The sequence below is a fragment of the Paramacrobiotus metropolitanus genome, unplaced genomic scaffold (assembly GCF_019649055.1).
Source record: "Paramacrobiotus metropolitanus isolate TYO unplaced genomic scaffold, Prichtersi_v1.0 Parri_scaffold0000051, whole genome shotgun sequence".
In the NCBI taxonomy this organism is placed as follows: Eukaryota; Metazoa; Tardigrada; class Eutardigrada; order Parachela; family Macrobiotidae; genus Paramacrobiotus; species Paramacrobiotus metropolitanus.
In genome coordinates, this window is record NW_026570271.1 from 903,778 (window position 1) to 931,572 (window position 27,795).

Consider the following 27,795-nt stretch of genomic DNA (forward strand, 5'->3'; position numbering starts at 1 on the left):
GTTGTTATTAGTACCGTAAAAACGGCTATTTAGTGAAGCCACGGCGGCATCTTCGTAAATCGCAACGATCCTACTTTCTTCACGTATGAGAAACTGAGAGCCAGGTTACCGGAAAGCTTCTTATTAAAGGATGATAGCGTAAAAGAACTGAACATCAGTTTTAGTTTCGCCATCAGCCGTTTGTTCAAATTGAGCTCCATACTAACGCCAGAATGGATTTAATCGACTCACGTCAGTATTAAGCACATTTAGCCAAAGGACCACAAGTCCTTAACCTAGTTAATTGCAGCCGCGAGAAGTTCCTTAATGCGCCGTACCGTTGAAGCTATTTTCTCGATCGCAGTATCGTTTTCCTGGGCTTCTTTCGACTCTTTGCCGAATAACACAGCAAAAGTTTCCTTCGCTTCGTTACCATAATCGAGAACGTAACGGCAAACGTCATCAGCCAGTACTTCCAGCTCCTGTTTAGTCGGTCCCGATACGCGACGAACACCATTCAGAACTCGCCTTTCCAGCGCTTCGGCGGTAGACAGTCCAGCGGAAATCAGCAAAGTAGCGCGAAAGTCGGCATACTTTGGACAAACTTTCCTGAAGACGAATTTAAATAATATTATATTTACGATTTAGAACAGAAGTTGATTCGTCAAACTATTGACCACATCATCGAATCAAATCACACGTAATCCATAATAAAAGTCTGAATTTTCCAATTTTTACCGAGCACACGTAACAAATCCCTGCATCATCTTCCAGCCTTCTTCAAAGCGATTATCAGTGTAGTAATTCTGCGCTAATTCCCAGCCGCAGATGAATAGGAAGTGCGCATCCGGCTGCAGGATGTCGGCAATCTCCTTGTAGAGCTGCATGATGAGGACCGCGTGGTACTCCGTCGAGCAGCTGCTCTTAACTGTCCCGTACCGCTGCATGAAACCGCGGAGGTGCGTCAATCGTTCGCTGTTGAGTGCACCGCATTCCGAGCATGCTTCCAGTGCTCGGTGATCGCTGGGAATGCGATTGGTGCATCCGGCCGTCACACACTTTAACGGATTGATGTCGGCATCCTAAACATTTCGATGAAGGTTGGGTATTACAAGTTTGGGGTATTCCCTTAAGTTTGTTGGGTACCGCACATATGCTTCGGTGCATTTGCGGCAACTGCACGGATGTCCGTAGCGCCTCTCAAATTCCGCGCGCCGCTCCACTCGGGTCAAGCGGAATGGATCTCCCATGTCGTTAAACCGCAACTGAAAGAAAGTTCATAATAAACTAAAAAAACTCGGGTTTTGCATGTAGAAACAAACCGGATAGCAGCATATTTTGTAATCTTTCATTAAGTTGTTAAAGCTGATGGCATACTAACAAGTAACAGTTAACACCTAAGTCTGCTAATCTTTCCTTTCCGTTATTCAGCATAATTTCATAGCAAACTCTCACAACTTTCGTATGATTGCTACGAAAAGCATATATACTATAGCCGTTAGACGATCTTGCACCACAGAGTCTAGTGAAAGGAAACGTTACACACGCTGCTCGTGCGATGTCCGACCGGGGAATGCAGCGGCCGGATGCAAAGTTTGCAAATTCTTCAAGTTCGTCTAGCAGCTACAATATATTATCATTTTCGCCACCCGCTTTTAGTATATTTCCAGCAGCTTTTCTGAACATTTGATTAATAATATTGCGGATATTTCTAAGCTTTGTTTTGTTCGGCACTCGCCACACTGGCCCACACATACTAGTAGGTGACTGTTTTACGCTTTGGAACTACAAGACGGCAACGGTAGGGACTTCGCAGGGCGACAAAATTGTATGTGTAAAATTGTAGGAAAAAATACAAAATTTGCTGTGGCATGGACAATTTTTGTTGTTCGAAATCGTGGACAATTCTGTAGAAACAATTATGTGCACCAAGCAACACATAACAGAGACTTCACGGAAAAGTAGGCGGGACTTACATCTTGAAGCCCATTAAAAAGCGGAATGTCTTCCACGGCGTGCATAAGCAGCATTCGTCCGCGGCGATTCAGCACCACATTGATATCCCAGCTGACAGGCGTCATTCGTGCGCGCAGTGCTTGTGGATACACCGCTCTGCCGATTGGTAGGCGGGGCGCGAGCATATCGTAAAGGTCCAAACCATTATGTTTCAGAAATCTACAGCAAATCAGGAAGCCTATGAAACAAGTATCGATCGACTGCCCCAGTGGGCAAACTACAGAATACTGACTACGGAACATGGATTGCTACAGATTTTGCACAGCAACTTTGGCAAAGCCTCAAATGACTTACTCTTGTTGCATCGACACTTCGTCGTCCGGTTGTGAGGCATTTCCCGTAAATATGAGCACAAGGTCTGCGACAGATTTCGAACCTAATCCCGGAATGTCCATCACCGCGTTCTTCTGGAGAACCATAACAAGCAGGATTCCCTTAGCGGTAAAGCATCAAAATGTATCTGTGCATAGTACATACATAACTCTGTAAAGTTCCAGCAACTAGTTGCGGTATATCAGAAAACACACCTGCAAGACTACTCTAGAACTTAATCGAACACCGTGTGGAATGTGGACAAAAAACATCGCAATAAATCGAAAAATCAAAATCATGGCTTGACCACTAAACTCAGCAATCTACTGAATAGTGAAAAAGTTAAAAAAAATTGTTTTAAAATGTCTGGAAACTTTCCAGCATTTAAGCTCACACGAACAGAATTGTAACTGACCATTAAACGGACTTGACAATGCACATTGCCGAACTCACTGGAATAAACTGTTCAGCGATTCACGTTTTTATCGGAACGTAACGGCATACCGCTTTGCACTAACTGGTAAGGAGCGTTACCACGATGCGCCTTGAAATTCTTATGTTAGCAATGTGCAACCGATATGGCAAATCTGCTTGCTCCATAATTTAATTGATTCGTTGTGAACTGCAACTGGTCACCGATTGTAAGTAATCACCTGGTCACCAGAAAATTTGCATTGGATTTTAGGAAATGATGACCCAGGCCACATGGAAATGGAAGGTAGAGTCAGGCGTTTCTACTGAGTTGGATGACGCTTTCAATCAAAATGCTTCAGCAAATTTCTTCCTGGCTGCCTTGTCTTGAACCAAATACGAAGTCATATACTGTACATATCCTGAATCTGAGCATGTTAGCCTCAAGCGCACCAGTCATTATGTTTTTTACGGTACATACTGGCGGTGTTTATTTACCACTTACATCGAGCGCGCTGAAATCACACTCGAGTGGAAACAGTGAGCGTGAAATTAGAAAAACCCTAACAGTCATCTTCGGACGTCACACAAAAATTAATGTGCCTTTGTGGAAATCTTAATCGTTGAATCTTGATGTCTCGCTCGAAGCAAACTACCTAAGGCGAAACCAACCTTTCCTGCCATCGCGAAAGTGATGACGTATCAAACAGTTTAATGCTTCCATCGAGACCATAACTTAGCAAATTATTTCGAAAGTAACATGTATCTATCGATACGGATAAGAGAAAAGATAACAGGTCTTTAAAAAAAATGTCTAGCTATGGAGCTGGTACCCAGCATTTCATACAGGGTGCAGTCACACGACCACACGTTATAAAAAATACCAACACAAATATGTGCGAGTTTTTAATACAGAATTTCAATACCAATTTTCACCATACGAAAACACCAACAAAAATACCCGTTTTTGAAAATACCAATTCTTACCTTAGTCTTATTCAGTAGCTTTGCGGACAGACAAAAGAAGACCGCGGCAAAGGGGACATCTGGTCGCCTGGATGAGTGGACACGGCCCGATGGCCCGGAAACCGCTGGCTCGCCCGTCAGTTCATCCATCAGTTCATTAAGGTGTACGCTCATCTCCTTCATCATTGCACATTCCAGTTTATGCTCCACCTTCCAATCAGCGAGCTGAGCCGAACAAACAATACGTAATTTTAATATGTAGTACGTTTACAGGTTGTAGTCAAGCAGAATCATCCCTTGTCAGGATGGCGGCTGCTACTATGCGTAACCTTCAGATTTGTTAGAACGATTATACGGGGACTTGACTTGTAACTAATCATCTCGCTTTTATAACTGCACCCGTGCTACGGTATTTTACAGTTCTGCTGTTTGCAGAACGAATAGATCTTACCTGGCAAGCGCCACTGCAATAACGATGCATCTGGCATCCTGAGCATGTGCGCAGTTCAAGGCTCTCCTGGAGACAATAGGCACAGAGCCTTTTGTAAACGCTCCTCTCCAGCATCCACACCATCGGATCACATGACATGACAAGCCCGCCAGCAAATATGGAACGGCTGCTAACGCTCGGCGCAGCGTTCTTTGCTTCCATTTTCACTATATCACTGGAATCTTCAATAAGAAGGAAATACTCGGTAACTGTAAGGGAAAACCATTAAGAATAATTAGAGGGTCGTGAAATAAAATCCTAGTGGTGCGTGCTTACTGGACGAGACTGGAAAACTTCAACACTCATGTACTACATCGGTGAAGTGGTGATTGGCCGGTGAATCATACCGACTGCTTTAAGATCAGGCATGCCTATACGCATGCGCATCACGTTCTGATTTTTTGCTCTACCTTACTAGTACAGAGTACTTGAATCAAACTGTTGAAATTCGACTGCGTCTGCAGTGCCCAGTCGCAGTCGCATTCAACTACGCTGGAACCGGCACCGACGCAGTACTTGTACGTACGTAATACATGACCATATTCCACAGTAGCACCAGGGATCAAGACTGCACTATAAATTTTCTTTACTATGAATGCGCGCTAGTATTAAAAGCACGTTTCTGAACCAAAAGATAATTATGTTTATCTTCCTTAATACCACCACCAAGTAAGAAGTCCTGTATGTACCGGTTTGTCTTCTCTTAGGCGGTAAGATCATCAACTCGCAATTTTGAAAAAAACAAGTCAACCAGTTCTGTTTATACCAGTACTCAACATTTGCTCAGTATCCCAACTTACGTCATTGTAAATACTTGTACAACAAGATCCTCCGTCATCCGTCAATACCGTGTACCTTAAAAAATTCTATCAGGTTTTCGCCAATACTGCTGCTGCTGTTATTATGCTTTATGTTACTACGTACATACCACAAAGTCGACAACGACGACTCTTAATGAGACATATTGCTTCAGGACATTTTACTAACTTTACGTCTGCGACATTTTGACGCACGACGTCTGGTGGCTGAAAATTCACAGCTAATGAAATCGACACGTTTAATTCGCACCGGTTCATCAGGTTTTCTTCTTTGCTGTCGTCACCCGGCCGGAGTACGGCCTTGCGGCAACACATACGGCTAAATCAGGCGCGGTACATCAGCACCATGTTTAGCCTCAACGTAAAACTCCAGTCAGCTAAGGGTTGTCATCCCACCCTGATTTTTTAGGTGGGATGTGATGGGATTGTGAACGTGAAGTGATGGGAATAGTGGGATTGGTGGGAAGAAAATAAAATGAATTTCAATGAATTATATTTCGAACAAAAAATCATTTTAATGTTTTCATAGAGTATAAATGTTGTAAAGACAGTTAGCAGTAGCACAACGGAGAAAGGCATTATCAATCAAATCAAACGGACTGTGGTGGAAGTGACGTAGCATACCGTAATGACGAAAATGCTAAAGGTATTCCGTATAAAGCTTTCCCCAGGCACCGCTCGCCTAATTTTTAAAGGAAAAAAAGTTTGTAGCGCGCAAAAGTTATGCGGAATAACTGAAGCACAATAATTTGGCACTAAAATACATATTTTCGGGCAGTGAGAAACCATCCCATCACTTCCCCATCCCATCATTCACCCATCACATTATCACAGCCATGATTCTTCGGCATGATGGGACTGGGAACAAGAAATCGGCGTGATTGTGATAGCGTGTGATGACGTAATGACAACCCTAAGTCAGCTGACGGCAGCAAGAACAGGGAGTGCTGAGCTGAGCAGCCGCCAGCCCCTTTTATTATAGTTTTTGTCTGGTAGATCAAATAGCTCTTCGTCGAGACGGCCTTTCGACGAACATCTTGCGGCATAATGTCCTGCCGACTAAATGTCCCGCGACAAATTGTCGAGCGGCGTGATGACCTTGTGGCGAAATGTATGCGATCAAATTTCCTGCTGTAAATTGCCCGTGACGAAGTGTCGCGGTGCCCGAGTATCTGTTTCTGCATGTGATTACCACTTCCGCTTGTCTGTCTTTTAACGTGTTAAAGTACTGCGATGTTTTTCATGGTGCAAAACTAGTGCTGGGTCGGCCTGGACCGTCCTTCACTTCGGCCCGACGTGTCCCCGGGCCGCGGCCCTGGGCAGGGCCGGCCCAACTCTGTGCAAAACAGACGTTGCAGAGCGATGCCATACTAGTCACCCCAACAAACACCATCTGTAAAGATCAAGTTTTCGATAGAAATTAATAATAGTACCAGGGTCGAAGAAATGAACGCATTGCACTGTGTCGTTGCCGCCATTTTGCATGCGCCATAGTGACGTTGTGCCTTTAGCGGTAAGCCATGATTTATTCGGAATTTTTGTTTTGTTATTGTGCTTAACGTCTACAACAATTAGGATTGCTCCTGTACCAGGACTTACCATTAGACTACCGCTTCCAAAACATAAATAATGCATAATTCCTAATATATATACATAATAGACAAAATACTAACGATAAATAAAACAAAACGTAATCAATGTCACATCAGACAATGGTGGTCGACATGCACAATTTTTGGGTTCACTTCAAATTGTTCCAGTTGAAAACATTTAGGTGTTTGGTAATCGTTTATTGTGCGCGAATAGTAATACTGATGACGTTTTAAATTCGAAGTATTCGCACGGTTTTGCAGATATCTGTTGTTGACATGAAAAATTTCAAAATTAAACTACCGAAGTTGATGTTAAACGTTTCAACTTCTGTTGATGTTGTTCCTCGATGAGCCACTTCTGTAGGTAGGATATAAAGTACTCGTACAAATGAAACTACTAACTTCAGTAACTAGTAACTTCAGTACAAATGAAAGTAGTAACTGCAGTAATGTGTATCTTTATTTATTGTCACAACGGATATTGCTCAAACTTTGGTTACTTGATAATCCCATTCCATATTCACATGGAGTCTACTTCCGTAACGTACGCATTAACAAATAATTTTTCAATTTGTTCCGTCAACAGTTACTTAATAAAAGGATTAAAACAATCATTTACGAGGATCGGACAACAATTATCTGTTCAAAGCTTCAACACCAAGCGCCCCAATGAAGTTTTCCCAAACACCACCAGTTAACACCTTAACAGAAGCAAAATCGTGTATCTGTAAAAAACGTAGTTACTTTCTGTCGCGAAAAGCCTGCTCAATGCGGCATACCGACGAAGCCACTTGCTTCAGTGCAGAATCGCTCATCTGGAATTCCTTCGACTGCTTGTCGAACAACATAGCAAAAACATTCTTAGCTTCGCAAGTATAATCCAAAATTTGAGTGTACACTTCAGCGGCCAGGGTTTCCAGAACTGGCTTGAGCGGTCCGGACACCTTACAACTACCATTCAGGACATGCTTTTCCAGCGCTTCTGCGGTAAATTGGCTAACGGAAATCAGCAGAGCAGCGCGAAAATCTGCATACTTTGGACAAACCTTCCTGAAGACGAAACATGCAGTCACTGTAGTTTACGACCGCAGTTAAAATCGGAATCGGCAAGTGCCTCAATTACCGTGCACAGGCTGCAAATCCCTGCATCATCTTCCAACCATCTTCGAAGCGATTATTATCGTAAAAACCCTGCGCCACTTCCCAGCCACAGACATACCGGAAGTGCGCATTCGGCTGCAATATGCCCGCAGCGTCCATCTCCTTGTACAGATGCATGATCATGGCCAAGTGGTACTCCTCCGGACATCTGCTGCTGATGGTATCGTACTGGTCCATATAACGACGGAACTGAGCCAAACGTTCACCGTTCACGGCACCGCATTCCGAACAAGCTTCTAATGCACGGCTGTCGCTTGGAATTCCGTTGATGCATCCGACCGTAACACATTTCAACGGATTGATGTCGGCATCCTAAAAATTGGACCAGCGTTAAGCTGTAAAGCGCTGGTACCTTTTAAAGCTGCTGATAACTTACATAAGCTTCCGTGCATTTGGAACAAGAACACCGATGTCGGCGAAGCTTCTCAAGTTTAGCCTGTCGCTCCGCTCGTGTCATGCGAAAGGATTCTTCCAAATGGTTATAACGCAGCTGAAAGAGTGTACTGTACACAATGAACGAAAAAAGTCGCAGTTTAAACTAAAACACCAGATTGTACAAGACTATGCCCTTACATCTCGAAGTCCAGTAAAATGCGGAATGTCTTCCACGGCATGGATGAGTAGCTGTCGTCCGCGGCGGTTCAGCACGACGTTGATATCCCAGCACACCGGCGTCATCCTTCCCAGCGGCGCTTGTGGATACAGCGCTAATCCGATCCTTGCGCAAGGACGGAGGGTCAGCGCGTCGTAGTCGTAAATTGCCACACCATTATAAGTGATTAATCCACAGTAATTCATGTATCCCATGGTACCAATATCAACTGCCCCAGTGGATAAACTGCAAAGCATGAAGTGCCATAAATTAATATGTAATAAATGGCTGGACGCTTCTGCGTTGACAAGTATCAATTACTTCTTCCGCATCAGCCGATCCATGTTTGGCTGCAGGGGATTTTCCGACATCATGAGAACAAGATCTTTGACAGATTTCGAGCCCATTCCCGGGATGTCTATCATCGTGTTCTTCTAGAAAACCATTGCAGATTCTGAGATTTGCAATAAACGCACCATACAACAATATCGTACTAAGTAATGCTTACGCATGCATAGAAAATAAATTGTCTCATGTTAGGGAACCACAGACCTCACTCTTCTGAATGAGAGACTTATTATTTCTGTACGAAGGCGCGGGTCTACCATGGCTCGCAAAGGGGCGGGGTGCAAAACCAGGCAGTGGCACCTGCCAATGGTACTGCCAATGACATGGCAAGCAATAAAACCTGGAGATTCTGGCAACTGGCAAACGGTTAAAGCTGGCAGATGCTACAGAAAATATGGCACAGAAAATATGAGCGGGTTCGAGTGTTTGGTCAACAGCATAACTTTTAAAATCTTGCCAGTGCACCGTCAGCTTTACATGTAACGTGTTAAAACCATTACTGGAGATACACAAAGTCATACCGGCATGCACAATTTCAAAAGGTCACACTGCATTTCGCCGTTTGCACAAAGTAACGCAAACGAAAAACAGAATCACTAGGCGCGTTGCAAGTACAATCATGGCACTTCCAGATCTGTAAGGAAAACCGCTGGAATATGCCTTGCAGTTGAGCGTGACGCTGTGTGATACGAGTACGTTACTCGGTTAATCAAGAACGGTTGACTAAATGAATGAATTCTTAGTTTGCTCCGCACACTCATTTGGTGGTTTAACTTGTGATGGCTGCCGTAAGTTAACTCCAGCAATTAAACACTTCTGTCCAACTGAAAACAAATCTGATAAGATTTTATGAGAACGGCTGGGAATATGAACGTTAAGAAGTGAGTGAAGTTTAGTTTTACTGGTTTATAAATTTGGTTTTACCAATTATTTTTGGGATAGCCGTATTCAGCACAGTACTGCAATACAGCAAGCACAATTATTCATACATAACTATACAATAAATTTCAGTTTGCATTATTCCCACTCTCCAGTGGACTGATTCGGGAATGAATAAAATATTCGTACTGTATAACGTTGCACTACTGGAAATAGGCATTATGATTATGTCCAAAACTGCATTAGTATTACGATTTTAGTATTAGTGTACTGTTTTAATTTTTACTGTTTTTTGTTGGTTGTCTACTGTTTTTTCAGCACAGTTGTAACTTATCTACATATTGCCTGAATAATTTGCATGAAGCATGTACTGTCCAGTACGTCGAAGCGATGATAAAAATAACAGAAATTATAACATACATCATACGTAAATAGCTACATAGCCCCCCGCCCGCACTATACTGGCGGAGTGCTTACTGAGAAAAACAAACCAAGTATTAATAACCATACGTATCTATACTGCATCCATACCAATCGAAACTACCTCGTAATAATAAAATATGACCTGATGATTACACTTTTACAGCCATAATAAAATTAATTTATTAATAATGTTAATGTTCAGCACGGTAGAGATAACGCTTATTGAACATACCGAGTAATACTCCACGAATGCGTTTCGGACCAGAAGAAAAACTACAGTGCTGTAACTTGTAAAGCATCACGAAACAATTTCAGCAAGGAAAAGGATATTAATTTAATAATGAGTAAAGCCGCTTTTGTGCCGCGATCTACATTTGTGTTTTGACTACAGACAACCGGTCATTATGGTGCCGGCTCGGCTCATGTTTGGTGTGCGTGCAGGTCAAACATTGTTGTTATTGCAAAAAATCGGCGCCCTGTAATCGCATAAACGAACTTTGCATTTGAAGGGTAGCCCTACAAACAGCTGCCCTTATCTTATTATTTTGCTATCTGATCATTTCGCGCGTTGTACAATGTGCATAATGATTAACGACGACACAGGCAGATGTACCTCAACGCCAACAAACGCCAAACATGTCAGATATGCGACAGTATAGTCATGTTAAAATCATTGCGCTGCAACGTTCACATCTGACTTTCACGTACTTTTAATATGACGCTATTTTTAGAATGTCTTCTGTAATAATGCCGGCTTTTGTCGTAATACCGTTAATTTCACAAAATGTGGACTCAATCAAGGTGGATAGGATCATAATGGATAGGACCATAGTCCCAATATTTGAAAGTAAATTCGGGTTAGTCTGCACATGCCTGCGTTTCCAGTATTTTACTATTATACCGCTTTTGCGTACGTATTTTGATAAGTACGTATCTTATTTGTGTTTGCACCTTTTATGCTTCAGTAAATCAGTCTGACATGACAATTTACATGGGAAGCTCATGTCGGAAATACCCTGAATAGTAGTAGTAGTAGTGAATACCACAGCCAACAGGAAGTAGCACGTAAATTCAAATCGAAATTAGGTCGAACGTTTCTGAGTTTGCCCAGCTAAATTTTCACTATTAAACTATGTATAAACCGAAGGTCGTATTGCTCACTTCCGGGATATCAACCGGAGGTCACTGCCAGAATTTGCTACGGTCTTCTACTTACAAGGGGTTTTCCCGAACAACTTCGCGTCAGATCATATATTTGGTAACATTAGAATGTTCAGAAATTAAGCTATTGTTTTCGAAAATGAAAGCATATCCAAGTAAAGATTTGGATTTTAGAGATCTGTGAGAAACCACCGCCGGTATCGTGGCTGATTTCTTTCGAAGCGTCAGGTGTATGCTGATCTGACGCGAAGGTGTACGAGAAAGCCCCTCGCTAACGGAAGTGTGCCGGTACGAGGTGCCAAATTCGTATACGAATACGTGCACCGTGTACGGTAGCTTTCGCTTCCGTGCACTCCTGAACACTTTTCGGCTGTTTCTTATGGCATTTTTATAGATAAATGAGTTGTGTTTATTGGCGTGGAGACCGTTTGAGCACGCAAAATCTGGAATTACCGGTGTGTACCAAAAGTCCCATTATAAATTGATTTTCAAATCTTCCATAAAAACACCCATTACCATGAAGATTGTTACTACGCCGAGCATAGCTTCCAATATTTTTTAAAATTTCAAATTAAAATTAGAAACAAATAGTGCAAACCAGACTCGGTGATCCTCAGGGTAATGGGCCTTTGCAGTCAAAATTTGAAAACAATTCATCTTTGTATTATGAAACTTTTGTATAACTCGTGTATATTTTTTGTATTTTTGTGCGTTCTAACTATTGAAATGTTTTCTACCATTACTCTCTCTCTCTCTCCCACCAGACGTTGCACCTATAAACGGTTTTCACGCAATTGTAATGCCACATTTTATCGTTTGCCAGCTGCCAGATTCTCCAGGTTTTATCGCTCGCCATGCTAGTGGCAGGTGCCACTGCCAGGTTTTGCACCCTGCCCTCGCAAAGGTCTTCTAACACACGCTTCTGCTGAATTCACACGACCGCATGACACATGGGTTTTCGTCTTCTGATAATACCGACATTTTACCTTAATTTTGTTGGTCAGCTTCGTGGTCAATCCAAGGACAAGAGAGAGCACAGGAATACGCCCTCGCCTCGACTCCAGATCGGTGTCCGATGGTCGGGAACCCGCTGGCTCGGCCTTCAGTTCATCTAATAGGTGATCTAGGTCCACGCTATCATTCTCCTTCAGCAAGGCGCATTCCAGTTTGTGCTCCCCCTTCCAGTCAGCAACCTGGCTCCAACCAGACCATTTGATTAGCGACACGTTTGACAAACTGCTATCGAACAGGCTGCCTGTACGCTTATGCGGAATTGCAACTATCTTCTTAAATTTTTACCAGCCTTTTCAGAGCTCTGCAGAGGAACTACAGGTTGTCTATCCCAATGTACCTGGCAAGCTGAATTGCAGTAACGATGTACCTGACATCCCGAACATGTGCGTAAATCCATGCTTTCCTGCCAACAATATGCACAGTGCGTTTTGTAGGCGCTTCTCTCCAGAATCCACACCATCGGGTCGCACGACATCAAAAGTTCGCCAGCCAATAAACAACGGCTACCGCTGGTCGGCACAACCTCCTTTAAGTCCATTATCATGTGGAGCGTTACGATGTACACGATGGAAACACCGTGGTCTGTACTGCACTTTATACAGTAACTGAATACAAATCGATGACAAACTATGTCCTTTGAAAAAACAGAGCCTTAGTGTAGTAATTTAGAGAACCAGTTGGGATGAACTGACTACAATGAGCAAAAACTAAAATCATTGGGGATCGGCTTAGGGAATCATGCAGACTGCACCGACATGATCGAGCATGAGCAGCCTCTGCACGCTTTAATTCGCTTGCACGCTCTGCTGTCGGCGTCAGCACGGCTGGAACGAAAAATTTGTGGCATGATTCACAAAAACGTACGTACGGACATCAGATTCTCAGTTTTGTAGGGTGCGATGAATCAGGGCAACCGGCACCGACATTATTGTTGTACCACGAATGCAGTGTATTAATTTTGTATACTTCCGTCTTGTGCGTATTAAAGACTTAGTCAGCAGACAAATCTGTAGAAGTATATGTACTGTTGCCCACTGTACTCGAATTGTCCCACATTACAAGCTCGCCAGCAAATATGGAACGGCTGCTAGCGCTCGGCACAACGTTCTTCGTTCATTCTTACTAACGGTAAGTCTCTGGCATCGTCAATAAGAAGAGAGAGAAGAGAAGTTGATGTACAGACAGTATAAACTGTACTGTAATAATTTGTATCTATAGTTGATGTACAGACCAGTATAAACTGTTCGATGATTATTTTTAACCAACTTAGGTTAGTTATTCTTTTCGATAAACTTTTCAATAATAATTACTAGGAAAGTGCACTCGCTTTATGCGGGCACTGCTTGACCGAAGCGTAGCAGGACCATGTCCTGATTGGCACCCCTTTTTACTGTGGGCACTCTTCTTCGATTATTTAATGCTCTCATCCCGGTTGGTACAATTTTTAGTACAATGGACCAGTGAAAAATCTCGGCCTCTGGCCCCGGTACACATTTACGTAAAATTTCGCAAATACGTAAATGTTTCGAATACATGTTTCGACACTGTAAAAAAAATCATAATTTCTTCAGCCCTAGTGGAATAATTTATGCTGGTTCATGCAGTGCTATGGAAGGTCACCGCAACAATATGCACATATGCAAAGCAGTCAATGGCATAGCAAATCTGCTCAATGCGGTATGAAGTGCTGGATTTGGTAACGCTGTTGACGGTTTATACAAAGCTGAAGACTGACCTAAAAAGCAGCATTCCCGTATTACGTATAGATCTACCATGTCAAAAATCTGGTGAAACCGACCTAGCCGGAGAGTTACCATTTTGACGAAATTGCGCCCAGCAATGCTAACAGAGTACGATTCTGATTAGGCAGTTTTCTAGAAGGAAGCTTCAGATTCTGAAATGCTAAAATGTTTCCAAAAAACTGCCTTGTGAGTTCTAGGCCATTAAGTAAATTCTCTGGGTTTTTTTGCTTCCGAAAACATTATTTTAGCAGTTTTCCCGACACAAGGCAACCACCACGTGGTTGGGTGGCAAGGTACCCGTGTTCAGGGGAAGAGATTCTAGCTTCTTGGGTTTTCCAATATTACATTTCTTGGGTTCTTCTAGATCAGAAAAATTCGCTGATATTATGCAGTAGTCAGATTTGGTCTGAAACAACAATTCGAATGAAATGGGTGCCTGACATAGTCCATTAAGAGAACCGCCGCCACCTCGTGCAGGCATCTGTTCTATAGATTCGAAGGAGGATGCATTTTTTCAGAGATCCACACCGGCGCACTAAGCAGTAGGCTACGTTGTTAAGATTACTTTGCATTCTTCGATTTCTTTTTTTTAGCACGATGCAGGGCCAAATGGACGACATAAAAACTGTCTCTCCGCGCGTTCTACGGCAAGATTGGCTACAGGATAGGCTATCCCGGACTGCAGTGTGCGGCAAGAAGGCGATTCAGACTCTAGAGCAGTTGACGTACTGCGAAATGGCCCTACCTTAACTGAATTACTTACTGAATAACGAAAGGTCAAGGATCTAACGGTGTAAGGTAGTGCGTAATACTGTGTATATGTTCGATAATAAGAGCCAGAGAATTCCTTCGACTATCGGTACTACCCTAGGCGATTAGGCGTTGGCTTCGATAATGTTAAATTCACGATGCCTACAGTACGAGCAGTACGGCCGGTGAAGAGAAGCTCAGTATCCCACTGGGCCTTCTTATCCAACGCTGTGCACTAGCTACATAGTGAAGATTTTGAAAACCATTTTAAGATACAACCAATGCAAACTGCGTTCGTTCTCATTTCATTAGTCTAACCTGACATTTATAGTCCCATTTGAATAGCATGTGACCGAACATACAACTAGCTCTGCTAAAGCTGTTCAGTGATGCGCGACCTGCAGTTTCGCTTGGCATCTTAGTAAACGTCTGCGACTGATTATGAATACATTCTTGCGGGGAATTGTAACGCAGACTCTCGTTTCCGTTAGACGTTAAAAGTGCCGCTAAGGTTATCTCTCGAGTGGCGGGTATTTAGTTCTCCAGTTCTATCATGCGTACGAACGGAACTTTTATTACTGTACGTTCTTGATGGATGGATTCTAATTCGGTGGCGGTGACCGCGCATTTCGAAGTCGAAGGACGTTTGATAATCATTTTTAATCTGGAATACTTCCACAGCTTGGACGAAGAACCGACGGCAGCGGCGGTTTATTAGTAATTATTACCACATTGACACCCCAGCATACCGGCATCATATTTTGTAATCAAGCACTGAGCCGACCTAGCGCATCTTAGTAAAACAGCGACAGCCATTTTGTGGGATCACTCGGTACGGTACGAACCACCCGGTACGGCACGGTGCTCGCGCTTTATGCCATTTCGATGGCCATTTTTCATGAAGTATTCAGATTTTCGAAGAAATCAGCATGTATTAGGTTTTCGTCTCGTGCAAAATCACCTCAATTTTATCAGCTAAATGGGGAGAACATATCCGTAGTTACTTGTAATTCTGCAAGATATTTAGGAATCTACTTAGACCGCAGTCACAAATGGAAAATGTACTGTGAAAATGTAACAGGAGAATGCTAAAGCGTTTGCGATATCTTAATACGTTGTTTAGTGCCCGCGATTTATCAGCACGTTGTGTACTGTACACCAGTCTCGTTCTCTCTGTCTCCGATCAAAGTGCGCCTGTCACCTATTCCGCCCAAAAACAGCTAATTGACAACATCGAAAACGTTCAAAGAAGATTTGTTAGGTCGCTCCACCTTAAAAGCCTCAGATGCGACTACGTTGGCAGACTTAAAGAGCTTAAATGGGAACCGATCGTAAGGCGTAACCTAATGCGTAGTCTCCAGCTGACTTACAAGTTTTTGTTCGGCTTAATTCCATATGGTGAAAATTTATTCTATAAAGATACTGCTGTTCGTTCTGGTGTTGCAGGTTCTACGCGTCATCAACAGAAGATGGCTGAACATCCGTGCCGGATTGTCCCTACTGGATCAACATTTTGTGGACACAAGCTCCCCCCATCGGAGAGATATTTTTCCTATCGGATGGCAAGGATTTGGAAAGATTTGCGAATTCCAGCACAATCTTATAACAGCCTTGGTGGCTTCACTGCAGCTTTGAATTGTGCAGACTGGAAGTCTGTGGTGTCCTTGAAAAAGTTTTATCATGCTGAACAGCGCGTTCTGTTGGATATGTAAATTGTTGTTGTTGTTGAATTTTGAGTACCTATTTTGATGCTGTTCTTTTTCTGCTTATGACTAGTCCGCTGCCTCGGATTGGGTTTCCCCAAGATTGCGTGCGAACGTTAAACCATTAAACATTTCAAATCAGTGTGCAGTTGTAATATCTGTACCCAGTGTACAGCAAGTACAGTGCGCACATAATCGCAATTCACACTCCTTACAGAAAGTTTAAATCGAAAATTAGGAAATAGACCGCACTACGCATGAACTTTTAAGTTATAATACTTAGCCCTTTACGACACACTGACAGGCTCCGTTCACCTCTGATCGGATTAGCGTTATACCCACAAGCGCCGCGGCCAGGTTATGCTTCATCTTCCAGTCAGCGGCCACAAAGCAATTACTAGCACCTATACGTATGTAGGTGCCCCTGAAATGATGTCATGGGCCCGTCACCGCCGCCGCCCGTGGTAACAATTGTCGCCATATTGCTGACAAAAGCAGACATTCCAGACCTTGCACTGAATCATAGGACAATTTTTTTCGTCCTGCATTAAAGGTTAGACCGGTTCGGAGCACATTATTCGTGGGAAAATCAATACATGGTTGCGGCACTTGCAACGCAGACTCTCGTTTCTGTTAGACGTTAAAGTGCCGCTAAAGCTCCCTGGCGAGAGGCTCGGTCTTTAGTTGTCCAGGACTATTTTATGATGTTCTAGATTGTATTCCGTTTAAGCGATCTTTTTATCGTACCTGGCACGTAGTGTTACCATAGTGATGCAGTTTACATCATGAAAAGTGCGCAGTTTTTCAATGTCGTGGTAGCAACAGGCGCAGCGTGGTTTTGTAGGCGCTGCGCTCTAGAACCCACACCAACGGATAACAGGCCACAACAACTATTATCTATTTCTACAACAAGTCGAAAGCAACGGCCATCATGGACTATCCTGCAACAAAACGACTAAAGGACGATGGGCGAGACATAAAGAAATGAACAGCATCGCGAAAAACTGTTGTGAAAGCGCTGGTTTTCCTTGTGAGATGGAACCAAACGGCTTGTCATCAACCACCGCACAAAGACCGGATGGGATGACACTGATACCAGTAAGACAAGGAAAACCGATCGTTTGGGATGTAACCAGCTGGTGTACGGTTGCTGACTCTCATGTCACTGGAAGCTCCAAGAAATGTGGCAGCGTGGCCCAGCTGGCTGAAAATGCGAAGCGTGGGAAGTATTCGTTTTGGAATACGGATAGCTTTTACCCTCTAGTAATGGAAACCCTTGGAGTTTTGGTTCGGCTTTAAGTGAACTGTCACATTCTTTGGGTCACAAAATTCGGGATTTAACTGGAGAAGCACGTTCTACTGCTTTTCTTAAGCAGCGATTCAGCCTTGCTGTTGTTAAGGGAAATGCTACGGCTGTTTTGAGCACGTTACCTTTTAACCCGAGGGAGGACCGGGAATTTGGTTGTTTTTTTAATGTTTAAATTCTAACGATTACGTAGGGTGTCAGCGCGTGCATTTTTTGTTATTTGGGCGGCTATTGCCAATAAATCATCTTTCTACAACAGAATCTCAACAGAACTATTTCTTAACCTCCTGTTCTTGGCCTTAGTAACCGAATTACCAAATAAACTTGCCCTGTGCTTCTGAAACCGTTAACGCAAAGTGGTTAATGTAGCCCGCCTTGTATGAGAGACGATTTTCGCAGTACCGTTTATTACTGCGGCCGGGTTGTAAGAGCAATGAAAGTCCAACATGATTTTAAAATAAAAGGGCGTGCTGGAGATGCAAACATGCTGTAGGGAAGAATTTGCATTCATCACAGCACCGACGGCAGCGGTGCTCTGATGAATGCTGTGCTTGTCCTCACATATTCAGCTACACTGACTACATAATGCTACACTCACAATTGTCACCACCTGTAAAAAAATGGGCAATTTGATTTCATTAATTGTACCAAAATCCCATTCCCACCCTCACAAATGTTTACGTTCATCGTGTGCTGTGAGCATATTAACGAAAGTTGTCCTGTTTGTTCCATTAAAGTTACAAAATAAACAAAGCAATAAAATACCGTTTAGTTGATAACATCAGCCACTTGTAAGAGTGTAGACCAAAAACCTCAGAATGGTCTAGTCAAACCAAATCGATGAAACCAAACACCATTCGGATTAATGTAACAGAGGAAAACGCAAGAAACATGACAGAAGAAGACCTTAAAGTATGCTGGTTACTTCCTGCCGCGAAAAGCCTGCTTAATGCAGCGTACCGTTGAAGCCAGGTGCTTCATCGCATTATCGTTTGTGTGGGCCTCCTGCGACTTCTTACCAAACAGCACAGCAAAAATATTGCTTGCTTCGTGAGCATAATCCTGAATAAGACGACACACTTGACTAGCCAGTGTTTCCAGCTCTTGCTTCGCCGGTTTCGACAGCTTTCTAACAGCTCTCAAGACGTGCTTTTCCAGCGCTTCTGCAGTTTTCAGTCCAACAGATATGAGTAGAGCAGCGCGAAAAACTGCATACTTTGGACAAACATTTCTAGAAAAGATTGCCATCATCAGAATAACGACAGAAATTAGATTCATTCAGTTACAGTATTTAACTGATGTTTGAATGTAATTCATTTGTAAAACATAAATAAAGACCAAACAGGAAAAGCGCGCGTTACCGAATTTTTGTGGTAGCGTACAAGTAAACGGTATTTGCCTGTAAGACTTCAGGTATGCAGGTACTACTAATAAATAGACACCCATAATTGCCTACTTACCGGGCACAGGTTATAAATCCTTGCATCATCTTCCAGCCATCTTCGAAGCGGTTTTCGTTGTAATACTGCAGTGCCAACTCCCAGCCGCAGATATAACGGAAATGCGCATCCGGCTGCAGGATGCCAGCAGCGTCCAGTTCTTTGCACAGCTGCATGATCTTCGCTGTTTGTAGTTCTCGCGGGCAGCTGGTTGCGATGGTCTGATGCTGCTGCATGAACCAGCGCAACTGCATCAACCGGTGACTATTGATGGCGCCACATTCCGAGCAAGGTCCCAGTGCACGGGTATCGCCCGGGATTCGATTGCTGCAACCGACTGTTGCACACTGTAGCGGATTGATGTCGCCATCCTAAAAGTATACAGACCGAGATCTCGTTACCACCTACGCCGAAAGATGCTAATGCCCTTGCTACCGTACATAGGCTTCCGTGCATTTACGGCATGTGCATGGAAATCGGAGGAACCACTCAAACTGAGCCCGGCGTTGGGTTCTGGATAGACAGAATGGTTCTACCATATCGTTGTATCGCATCTGGAACAAACAGAACTGCATCCTTTTTCATGAACTTTGAATTTGTTTCAATAACTTAATTTAAACTGCAATTGGATCAAGACGTTAACTGGGCTTTGGCTCGTAATGTAGCGCTTTAAGCTGCTTACATCTTGTAATCCAGTAAAGCGCGGAATATCCTCCATGGCATGGATAACCAGCCGTCGTCCGCGGCAATTTAGCGCCACATTGGCATCCCAACACACCGGCGTCATCCGTCCTCGTGGTGCTTGTGGATACAGCGCTCTGCCGATGGGTGCGCTGGGGTTGAGCGAATCGTGTATTTTCACACTATTATGGCTGAGGATTCCGCAATAAGTGATGAAGTCCATAGGAGGAACTTCGGTTGCCCCAGCGGCCAACCTGCGAAGCAAGGAACCACTAAGAATACGGAGCAACAACGTTAGCAAAATTTAATGGCGTACTCGCGTTGTATCAGCAGTTCGATATCCGGTTGCACGGGATTCGACGGCATCGATAGCAGAAGGTCTCGGACAGATTTCCGACCCATCCCCGGAACGTCCATCGTTGCGTTCTTCTGGAGGATCACAGCAATATCGGAACGTAATTTTACGCTAAGAATTGCTAGACTCAATTCAGTTGAAAGGAATCATCACAAACTTGAACAGCGGATCTGGATCAGCATCTTATATGTTTATAGGAAAATGAAATGTGATATAACCAATTAGTTATCACCAACCCAGTTTGAATTACGGCGAGGTCGCGGGTATCATTTGGAGTCTTGGATTGTTTTAGGATTACAGCTCGCAAACGTTTTAGTTCGAATCCTCTCGCCATACCATATTCAAAATTTAAAATTTAATAGAGATTCTGTACTTTCTTGTACATACTCGGCCTACTGTGCAGGGTACAGTTGCAGTCTGTCTGCTATATGACAAGTAACTCAAGGGCTCACACGTAAGTGACTACAGTACTACAGTTATCAACAAACAGTGCAGTAGCTGTAACGGGAGGAGCCGGGGAGTCCATTTTTTTACACAGATATTTTTAGAAACGTCTGTGTGGAAAAAGCCAGCTCACGAGCTGCTCGGCGACGTCACTACCTCGACGACCTCTCGCAATGAGCCTGAATGCTTTCGAGGGGATCATTGTTATATCAGTCGGCGCCGATGGGTTGGCTCGGCAGATTGGTACCGGTAGATGACTCGTCCACCATTTTGCCGGATTTTGGCAGGAAGATGGATGCGATTTCATTGAACGTCCACCCTCCACCACTCCCCCTTCCGGCCAGTTACTGTACAGGGGCGTGGGCGCATAATTATGTGATTTTTAAGGGAGCATTTGGTATTGCGCCCAAGTGTTAAAAACAGTTAAACTTCAACGTTAAAACTTTGATCTGCAGCAAATTACTTTGAGGTGCAGTAGCAGGAAAAGAGCAGTTAATAGTACACCTACATTAACATGTACGTTCTTTGATGATTACCAGGGGCACAAGGCCATAGCGAGATCCAAGCGATGGGGTAGACTATGACGCGTTTTCGGCGCAAACGGAGCTTCAAAGCGGGCGCAACTGGCACGGCCAAATTGCGCCTACCTCATCCCTCGGAGCTCGCTACGGCCTTAGGAACAAACATGAGGTTTTGGGGATACAATGCAATAAACCTTCCGAATCCTAGCGGAATCTTCCCAGGAAATCGGTCGCATGAGCGTCCTCCATATTCATGCGCGTCCCGACAGACGCCAGGATTCTGATGCAGCCAAACAGTGAGTACAGTATTGTTTACCTCAATTTTATTGGCCACTTTCGGGATCAGATCAAAGACGACGTAAAGGGTATCTGCGGGCACGGAGAAGCGGGCTGATGTTGGACAACCCGGTAGTCCGCGCATCAATTCAGCCACATCAATCGGATCCTGTCTGCCGATCTCCTTGAGCAGGGCACATTCCAGTTTATGTTCCACTTTCCAGTCAGCGACCTGTATCCAGTCGTTCCATGAAATTACGTCATGAGGTAATGGTTTACACAAATTAAAATGGGGCAAAGAGTCATCGCTTGCTGCAATCCTCTGCCGCAACACCTGCACTTCGCGATACCCCATGCGTTTTTGTAGCCTGGCATCCGTAGCTAATATTTCTTTATGTTTTTCTGGTTTATACTACGTAAATTTTAGGATAACAGTATTTCCGTACCTGGCAGGCCGAATTGCAGTAGCGATGCAGTTGGCATCCCGAGCATGTGCGCAGTCCCGGGCTGGTCTGCAGGCAGTAAGCGCAGTGCGTTTTGTAAGCGCTCCTCTCCAGCATCCACACCATCGGGTCGCAGGACATGATGCGGTCGCCAGCGGAGAAACATTGGCGATTAACGCTCACAGTCACTTCGGTTTCCATTTTCTATTGGATAGTTAACACAAAGGAAACTTCCCTGGAAGAAACTGGGCGATGACCAAGTGGTGTGCATAAATCGGATAGACGAGTTGAAAAGAACGGACTAGAATGAGCACAATGAGTAGCGACTAATCGGTAAGTGGCGATCAGCTGGTGAATGAATTATTGGCGTGATCTTATTGTAACACACGCAGCGTGTGCAGTGGCACACGCTCTGGTCATTACAGTCACCTTCTACAGTTGACATTTTGCCGCGCTCAAATTCGCATTCGAATTTTGGCCTCGAAAACATTTCGCCGCAGAACATCCGGACACTGGGACATTTCGGTTTTGACCGTTTGGGAAATTTAGAATTGAGACTTCTTTCTTTCCGACATTATGTCATAAGCTAATTGACCGCGGACATTTCGCCGCAAAAAACTCGATACACTTGGTTTCTAAAAGCCTTTTAGTTTTTCTAATTTCTCCGTTTCTCGTTTTTTTTTCGTTTTTGTTTTAGTTTTCTTTGCTTTCTCAGATTTCTCGTTTTTTTCCGGGTTTTGGATTTCATAGGTTTCTTATATATTCACATGTTTTCTTATGTGTTTTTATGTTTTTTCTTTTGTTCCTTATTTTTCCAAAGTCTACGTACGTTTTCTTTTGTTTTTGGGACTGCTTTGTTAAGCTTGATAAGCTACTTGTCTCAAAGACGAAATGTGTCGGCATCAAAACTGTGCGTAGATCAACCGCTGCTCAATATCAAAGAAATAACAGCGGAAGTTATCATTATTTATATTTAAACTGAAATTAAATTTAATGCATCGTCACTGACTAACTGAACTGATTCAGGCTGAGCGGCCTCAACACACCATACAATGGGGGGCACTCTGACAAGTCACAAAACCATATTAATCCCAGTGAATAATACAAATGGATTACTGTTCTTATCATCAAGGAATTAACCGCAGCAAATCACGATTGTGTGCTTAATCTTCCGGTTTATTATTCTAGTTAAACAGAACTGCGCACAACATTGCAAAAAAATAAGTTATTTCGAGTATATGTATCATGAGCAGTATGCAATGATTCAGAGTAACCTTTCAGTGTAAATGTTTTGGCTAAATATGCTTTAATTCAGTTGAATAAATTATCACCGAGAGAGAACCGCCATGTCGTATGGTGACGGTTGTAGCGTGACCCCCGGTTCATGGTGAGCGGACCGGGTTGTTTACTCCCTGCCGGCAGTATTACTTTAAAGTTGTGCAATAAATTGGCAAAGAGCAGAAACACTTCCTTCCGCGCCAACTGCTCCCCGATACACGAGCGCCGTCCGGCCGAAAACGCCACATGGAAATCGGGTAATTTCAGTTTACCGTTCTCCAAGAAGCGTTCGGGTCGGAAATCATCCGGTGCCTCCCACAACTCCGGATCCCGATGTATGGAGAACAGGTGGAACATGATGCGAGAGCCGGGCGGGAATTCATAGTTGCCGATTGTCGCTGTTTCCGTGGACCGATGCGGTGCGGTGAAGAGGAACACCGGATACAGCCGCAGCGTCTCCCACATGACGGCCTCCGTGTAGGGCAGTTTGTCGCGGTCCTCCCAAGTGATGTGCTGGGATTTCTCCACGGCTTCGTCTATTTCCCGGTGAATACGGTCCTGGGCATCGGGATGGTGGAGCAGTAGCAAAAGAGCCCTGGAGAGTAAGCGGTAACCTTTGTGTACGTTCAGTTACCTCACAAAACAATTGTAGCACTTTGATATACGGTGTCTAACTATAGTGATAATGGTCGGCTTAGGGACAAATTAAATCGAAACACTGATATGACTGTCTAATTCAAGCAACAGTGTACTTAATTTGCTGTTAAATTAAAGTACCGCTTCCAAGTTGTTCTCTGATTACTAAAGCAAACAGTTGTCGAAATTAGCCAAAGTTGAAAGCTACCTACAGTATGTCAACAGCTTAATAAGATTAGCGTTCGCTTGAATGCTGTATATATAAGTTGGCCCGCGCTCAAGCTCTGACTCTGACTCAGACTCTGACCGCTCAAACTCTGACTCTGACTGTTCAAACTCTGACTCTGACTGAATAACCTAAGAATAACTTAAGAAACCTAAGAAACCTAAGAATCCTAAGAAACCAAAGAAACCTAAGAAACCAAAGAAACCAAAGAAACCAAAGAAACCTAAGAAACCTAAGAAACCAAAGAAACCTAAGAAACCTAAAAAACCTAAGAAACCTAAGAAACCTTCAGAGTCAGAGTCAGACTTTGAGCGGTCAGAGTCAGACTAGTAGTCAGAGTCACAGAGTCAGAGTTTGAGCGGTCAGAATCAGAGTCAGAGTTGGAGTCTAGGCCATATAAGTGGGCACTATAAGGTAAAAGTTACTAATGCGATGAAAATGATAATTACCATTGCAAGGTGGTTGCGCTCGTATCGAACCCTCCACCAAATAGGTCAATCAACACCGCTAGCAGCCGACCGCGCGAGAACATATTCTTGGTACTTTTATCCGATTCGCCATGATCCAACCAAGCGTCCACGAAATCCCGCGGATTCCCCGGCACCCGTGTCGTATCGTGCTACTTGATCAGTCCGCGAATAAACGTCTTGGTATCGCGAAAATTCCCAAGACACACTCGGTAGTCTTTGTGCGGCCACAAGCGCAGCCAAGGAAATGCGCTGACCAGCATAGTCGTGTTGACCAGCTTCAACGCCTGACTCATCTTCTCACTAATAAAGCTAAACCCCGCCTCCTCATGGTCGAAGCGTTTACCAATCAGCAGCGCGGACATGATATTGGCCGTTGCTGTCGTCAGAGCGTTGCGCGGGTTGAAGGGTGATCCGTTGGTACGCTGGAATTCTTCAACCAGCAGATCCGCTTCATTGAGGATGATGTTCTGCATGTCAGTTTTACCAAATCCGAAACTGCGCAGACTGACAACGGTGAAACGGCGGATTGCTTTGGAAACATCGTCCACACCGCTTGTTAAGATTCCTAATTATAAATAATCAACAAACCAAAATAAATAAATAATCATCATTATTAATTTCATAATCATTACAAAATAATATTCTTATTTAATAATCAGTAAAAGTATGAAATCTGTTTGAAGCAATTAAAATAAAATTCAAAAAATATGAAATGAAAGGTATTTGGGAACAAGAAAATGTGATATTTGAACTATTTACATAGTTTACAGAGAAGAATTTAAATAAATTAAAAAAATATAAAATGAAGGTGTGTATTTTCAGAAACAAAGTGAAATACGTTTTAAAATATGTAAATGAAATTTAAGAAGGTGTTAATTATGAAATAAGATGCACTAACCTGTATCCAGTTCTGGAAACCGTATATCGTGTGGACGATCCGCGAATGACCAACCTTTTTCAACTGTGGCTTCCCGGAACAGACGATAGGAAGTAACACAAGCGCTGTTCCTGAAACAAAAATCATCATATTATCCTTGAGTTATTTGAACTTTTGGCGGTTTTTATTCCCAGCTTACAGTATGCCGATTCTGAAGCGAAATATTCCGCCGTATTTTCGTCCCGTCTCCAGGAATTTGAAATGTCGTTGCGGACCAGGTGAGAGAAAAAAATCCAGATTGCCCACAATGGGCCATCCCGTTGGTCCATTAGGGAGTTTCGCAGTGGATTTCTGCTGCCAGAAATACACGGCAATAGCGATGACGACAAAGGCAGTTGCCACAACAACGAAGTCGACCATTTTTTTCTGTAGGGACTCCTCTTGATCGGATCAGACATCCGTAGAAAACGTTCAAGTGGTCAAGCTGAAAGCGGTAATTAATGGTATGTAAAAGATGCGTCACGCTTGCCGGCTTTTTTATAGAACACGCTGATGTCGCACATTTCTCGTATCGACTACAGCAAGCGTTCATGGAAAGATTAGATAGTGATTATTCATTATGCGTTATGCAGACCCATCCTGCACTGTAATAGGTCGGAAACGGGTATGATCAGGCATATAGAAAATCTGCTGTATAACGGCAGTTTTAGCCGGATCATCGTTATCACTTGTCAGTGACCTTGTCACTTCCCTGGGTGAACTGCAGAAAATATCATTTATCTTAGTTGTCTTGTCGTGTCCATCGTCCCTATTGGACGATAGCAAAACTACAGAACACAAATGTCTACACAACACAACTCATAAACGCAACGATCGAATCTTGTTTAGCATCAGAGTTGGTACGCAGACAGGATAATGCATATACACTGCACATTACCACTTAGTTTTCGATCTGCTGTTGCCATGCTGACGCGTGAGAGATCGACATCCGCAAATGTGGACAGGTTTTTCAGTTTTCACTTTGCAATATATCGCTTAAGTTCCCAGTTTGCCGTATTGCAAGCATCTGTACGGTAAGCCAGCAAGGACTGACCAATATCAAAACAAAAAGAAGCGCAAATAATTACTTCTTGTTTTTTGGCTCACTTCCGCGCAGAAACTGTTCGATGGGGCCTAATCTCTCAGTCACTCGTTCCAGCACAGCGTCGGCTTTCTCGACTTCCTTGGAGTTATTCCCGAACAGAATAACAAGGATATCTTTGCCCTCCTGACAATAATTGAGCACAAGATGACTCATATGAGTAGCAAATGTTTTCAGCTCCTTTTTTGGTGGTCGCGACAGCAGGCCGGTCTCACTCAGCACTCGCTGGCGCAGCGCTATAGAGCAAGACATTCCTTGTCCCATCAGTTGAAGAGCATAAAAACCATCATACTTTGGATATACGAGTATCTTCCTAAAAAAAGCTTTGAGTTGTCATAATTATTACTAGTGAATTGGTAACAACAATTGAACAATTAAAGATGTGAAAGGTATAAAATATCAAAGATATAATTGTAGGTAGATAAACATCCTCATGGTATTACTTTGTATTGTTCTAAGCACTAATACTTGTACTGAATACTAGTATTAAAACCGCAAATTTACCGCACACAGTCGGTGAGTTCTTCCATCATCTTCCAGCCATCTTCTAAGCGGTTCCCAGTGAAATACTTGTGGGGCAGCTTCCAGCCGCAGACAAAACGGAAATGTGCATCCGGATGCAGGATACCCGCCGATTCCATCGCTTGGCTGATATCCGTAGCAACGGGCATGAATCGTTCGCCCTGCGTCTTAATGCTCTCGTACTGATGCACAAACCGAAGAAACTGCGTCAAACGGTCACCATTGAGGGCGCCGCATTCCGAACAGGCTGCCAGTGCACGGCTGTCGCTGGGAATTCGGTTGGCGCACCCCCGTGTCACACATCGGAGCGGATTAATGTCAGCATCCTAAAAAAGATCATAGATGTCGAACAGCGTTTCAATGGTGGGTTAAAGACGTATGTACATCTTCCTCGGTGCATTTGTGGCAAGTACACGGATAGCCGTGATGCCGCTGGAATTCAGCGCGGCGCTGCGCTCTTGTATTCCGTGATGGTTCCAGGTTTTCACTGTATCGCAACTACAAGCAGCCGAAATTGTTAATTAGCGTGATTGTCGCTTCGGCATTTCGTCGTCAAAGATGGCCCACGGTCAAACTCTGAACCTCAATCTGACCTCTCAAATCAGCGCCACTGGCTCTAAAACGCCTATCCGTTCTTGCTATGTTCTAGCAGTAGCGACAATGTACTAGGAAATAATGACCTTTAAGCCTGGTAGTCAAACCACCTGGTCCTAAATTTTAATGACAAACCCGAGGTTGACTCCGAGTTTGCTTACTTGATATAGCCCAATTTACCCTTTAATCGCATTATACACATTAGCGAGCTTCGCTCAATAAAAACACT

At 43.6% G+C, this 27,795-nt stretch overlaps 5 protein-coding genes across 5 annotated transcripts; all 5 read right to left on the reverse strand.

The window, feature by feature from the left end:
* Window positions 1–1,061: 1,061 nt before the first annotated feature.
* On the reverse strand, window positions 1,062–4,543 carry LOC129592268 (N-lysine methyltransferase SMYD2-like). The gene is made up of 6 exons (XM_055488260.1): window positions 4,522–4,543; window positions 4,136–4,383; window positions 3,706–3,909; window positions 2,290–2,402; window positions 1,956–2,154; window positions 1,062–1,244 (listed from the first exon to the last, which is right to left on the reverse strand). The coding sequence occupies exons 1-6, from the start codon at window positions 4,541–4,543 to the stop codon at window positions 1,062–1,064; spliced, it is 969 nt and encodes a 322-aa protein (XP_055344235.1).
* A 2,781-nt stretch (window positions 4,544–7,324) lies between these two features.
* Window positions 7,325–12,700, reverse strand: LOC129592269 (uncharacterized). Its single transcript, XM_055488261.1, has 7 exons — window positions 12,530–12,700; window positions 12,135–12,341; window positions 8,659–8,771; window positions 8,319–8,583; window positions 8,122–8,235; window positions 7,708–8,057; window positions 7,325–7,634 (listed from the first exon to the last, which is right to left on the reverse strand). The coding sequence occupies exons 1-7, from the start codon at window positions 12,698–12,700 to the stop codon at window positions 7,325–7,327; spliced, it is 1,530 nt and encodes a 509-aa protein (XP_055344236.1).
* Window positions 12,701–19,703: 7,003 nt separating this feature from the next.
* LOC129592270 (histone-lysine N-methyltransferase SMYD3-like) lies at window positions 19,704–22,023 on the reverse strand. Its single transcript, XM_055488262.1, has 5 exons — window positions 21,826–22,023; window positions 21,420–21,611; window positions 20,100–20,212; window positions 19,785–20,037; window positions 19,704–19,721 (listed from the first exon to the last, which is right to left on the reverse strand). The coding sequence occupies exons 1-5, from the start codon at window positions 22,021–22,023 to the stop codon at window positions 19,704–19,706; spliced, it is 774 nt and encodes a 257-aa protein (XP_055344237.1).
* A 1,110-nt stretch (window positions 22,024–23,133) lies between these two features.
* Window positions 23,134–25,779, reverse strand: LOC129592271 (cytochrome P450 2U1-like). The gene is made up of 4 exons (XM_055488263.1): window positions 25,509–25,779; window positions 25,331–25,440; window positions 24,412–24,997; window positions 23,134–23,695 (listed from the first exon to the last, which is right to left on the reverse strand). The coding sequence occupies exons 3-4, from the start codon at window positions 24,492–24,494 to the stop codon at window positions 23,134–23,136; spliced, it is 645 nt and encodes a 214-aa protein (XP_055344238.1). The 5' UTR covers window positions 24,495–24,997; window positions 25,331–25,440; window positions 25,509–25,779.
* Window positions 24,582–25,729, reverse strand: LOC129592272 (cytochrome P450 2J6-like). Its single transcript, XM_055488264.1, has 3 exons — window positions 25,509–25,729; window positions 25,331–25,440; window positions 24,582–24,997 (listed from the first exon to the last, which is right to left on the reverse strand). The coding sequence occupies exons 1-3, from the start codon at window positions 25,727–25,729 to the stop codon at window positions 24,582–24,584; spliced, it is 747 nt and encodes a 248-aa protein (XP_055344239.1).
* Window positions 25,780–27,795: the final 2,016 nt, after the last annotated feature.

What these genes read in the sequence shown, in the direction of transcription:
- LOC129592269 (XM_055488261.1), bottom strand. Translation starts at nt 12,700, where the DNA reads ATGGACTTAAAGGAGGTTGTGCCGACCAGCGGTAGCCGTTGTTTATTG. An exon ending in GCACATGTTCGGGATGTCAG is followed by an intron (nt 12,342 to 12,529) that starts GTACATCGTTAC and finishes GGTTGGAGCCAG; the next exon opens with GTTGCTGACTGGAAGGGGGA. An exon ending in GATCGGCTGATGCGGAAGAA is followed by an intron (nt 8,584 to 8,658) that starts GTAATTGATACT and finishes CATGCTTTGCAG; the next exon opens with TTTATCCACTGGGGCAGTTG.
- LOC129592272 (XM_055488264.1), bottom strand. Translation starts at nt 25,729, where the DNA reads ATGGTCGACTTCGTTGTTGTGGCAACTGCCTTTGTCGTCATCGCTATT. An exon ending in CGCTTCAGAATCGGCATACT is followed by an intron (nt 25,441 to 25,508) that starts GTAAGCTGGGAA and finishes TTTTTGTTTCAG; the next exon opens with GAACAGCGCTTGTGTTACTT. An exon ending in GTTTCCAGAACTGGATACAG is followed by an intron (nt 24,998 to 25,330) that starts GTTAGTGCATCT and finishes ATTTATAATTAG; the next exon opens with GAATCTTAACAAGCGGTGTG.
- LOC129592268 (XM_055488260.1), bottom strand. Translation starts at nt 4,543, where the DNA reads ATGCCTGATCTTAAAGCAGTCG. An exon ending in AGCTACTGAATAAGACTAAG is followed by an intron (nt 2,403 to 3,705) that starts GTAAGAATTGGT and finishes ATGGTTCTCCAG; the next exon opens with AAGAACGCGGTGATGGACAT. An exon ending in GAAGTGTCGATGCAACAAGA is followed by an intron (nt 2,155 to 2,289) that starts GTAAGTCATTTG and finishes GATTTGCTGTAG; the next exon opens with ATTTCTGAAACATAATGGTT.
- LOC129592270 (XM_055488262.1), bottom strand. Translation starts at nt 22,023, where the DNA reads ATGGAAACCGAAGTGACTGTGAGCGTTAATCGCCAATGTTTCTCCGCT. An exon ending in ACTGCAATTCGGCCTGCCAG is followed by an intron (nt 21,612 to 21,825) that starts GTACGGAAATAC and finishes GACTGGATACAG; the next exon opens with GTCGCTGACTGGAAAGTGGA. An exon ending in AAGTGGCCAATAAAATTGAG is followed by an intron (nt 20,213 to 21,419) that starts GTAAACAATACT and finishes GTGATCCTCCAG; the next exon opens with AAGAACGCAACGATGGACGT.
- LOC129592271 (XM_055488263.1), bottom strand. Translation starts at nt 24,494, where the DNA reads ATGTTCTCGCGCGGTCGGCTGCTAGCGGTGTTGATTGACCTATTTGGT. An exon ending in AGCGCAACCACCTTGCAATG is followed by an intron (nt 23,696 to 24,411) that starts GTAATTATCATT and finishes CTTACTCTCCAG; the next exon opens with GGCTCTTTTGCTACTGCTCC.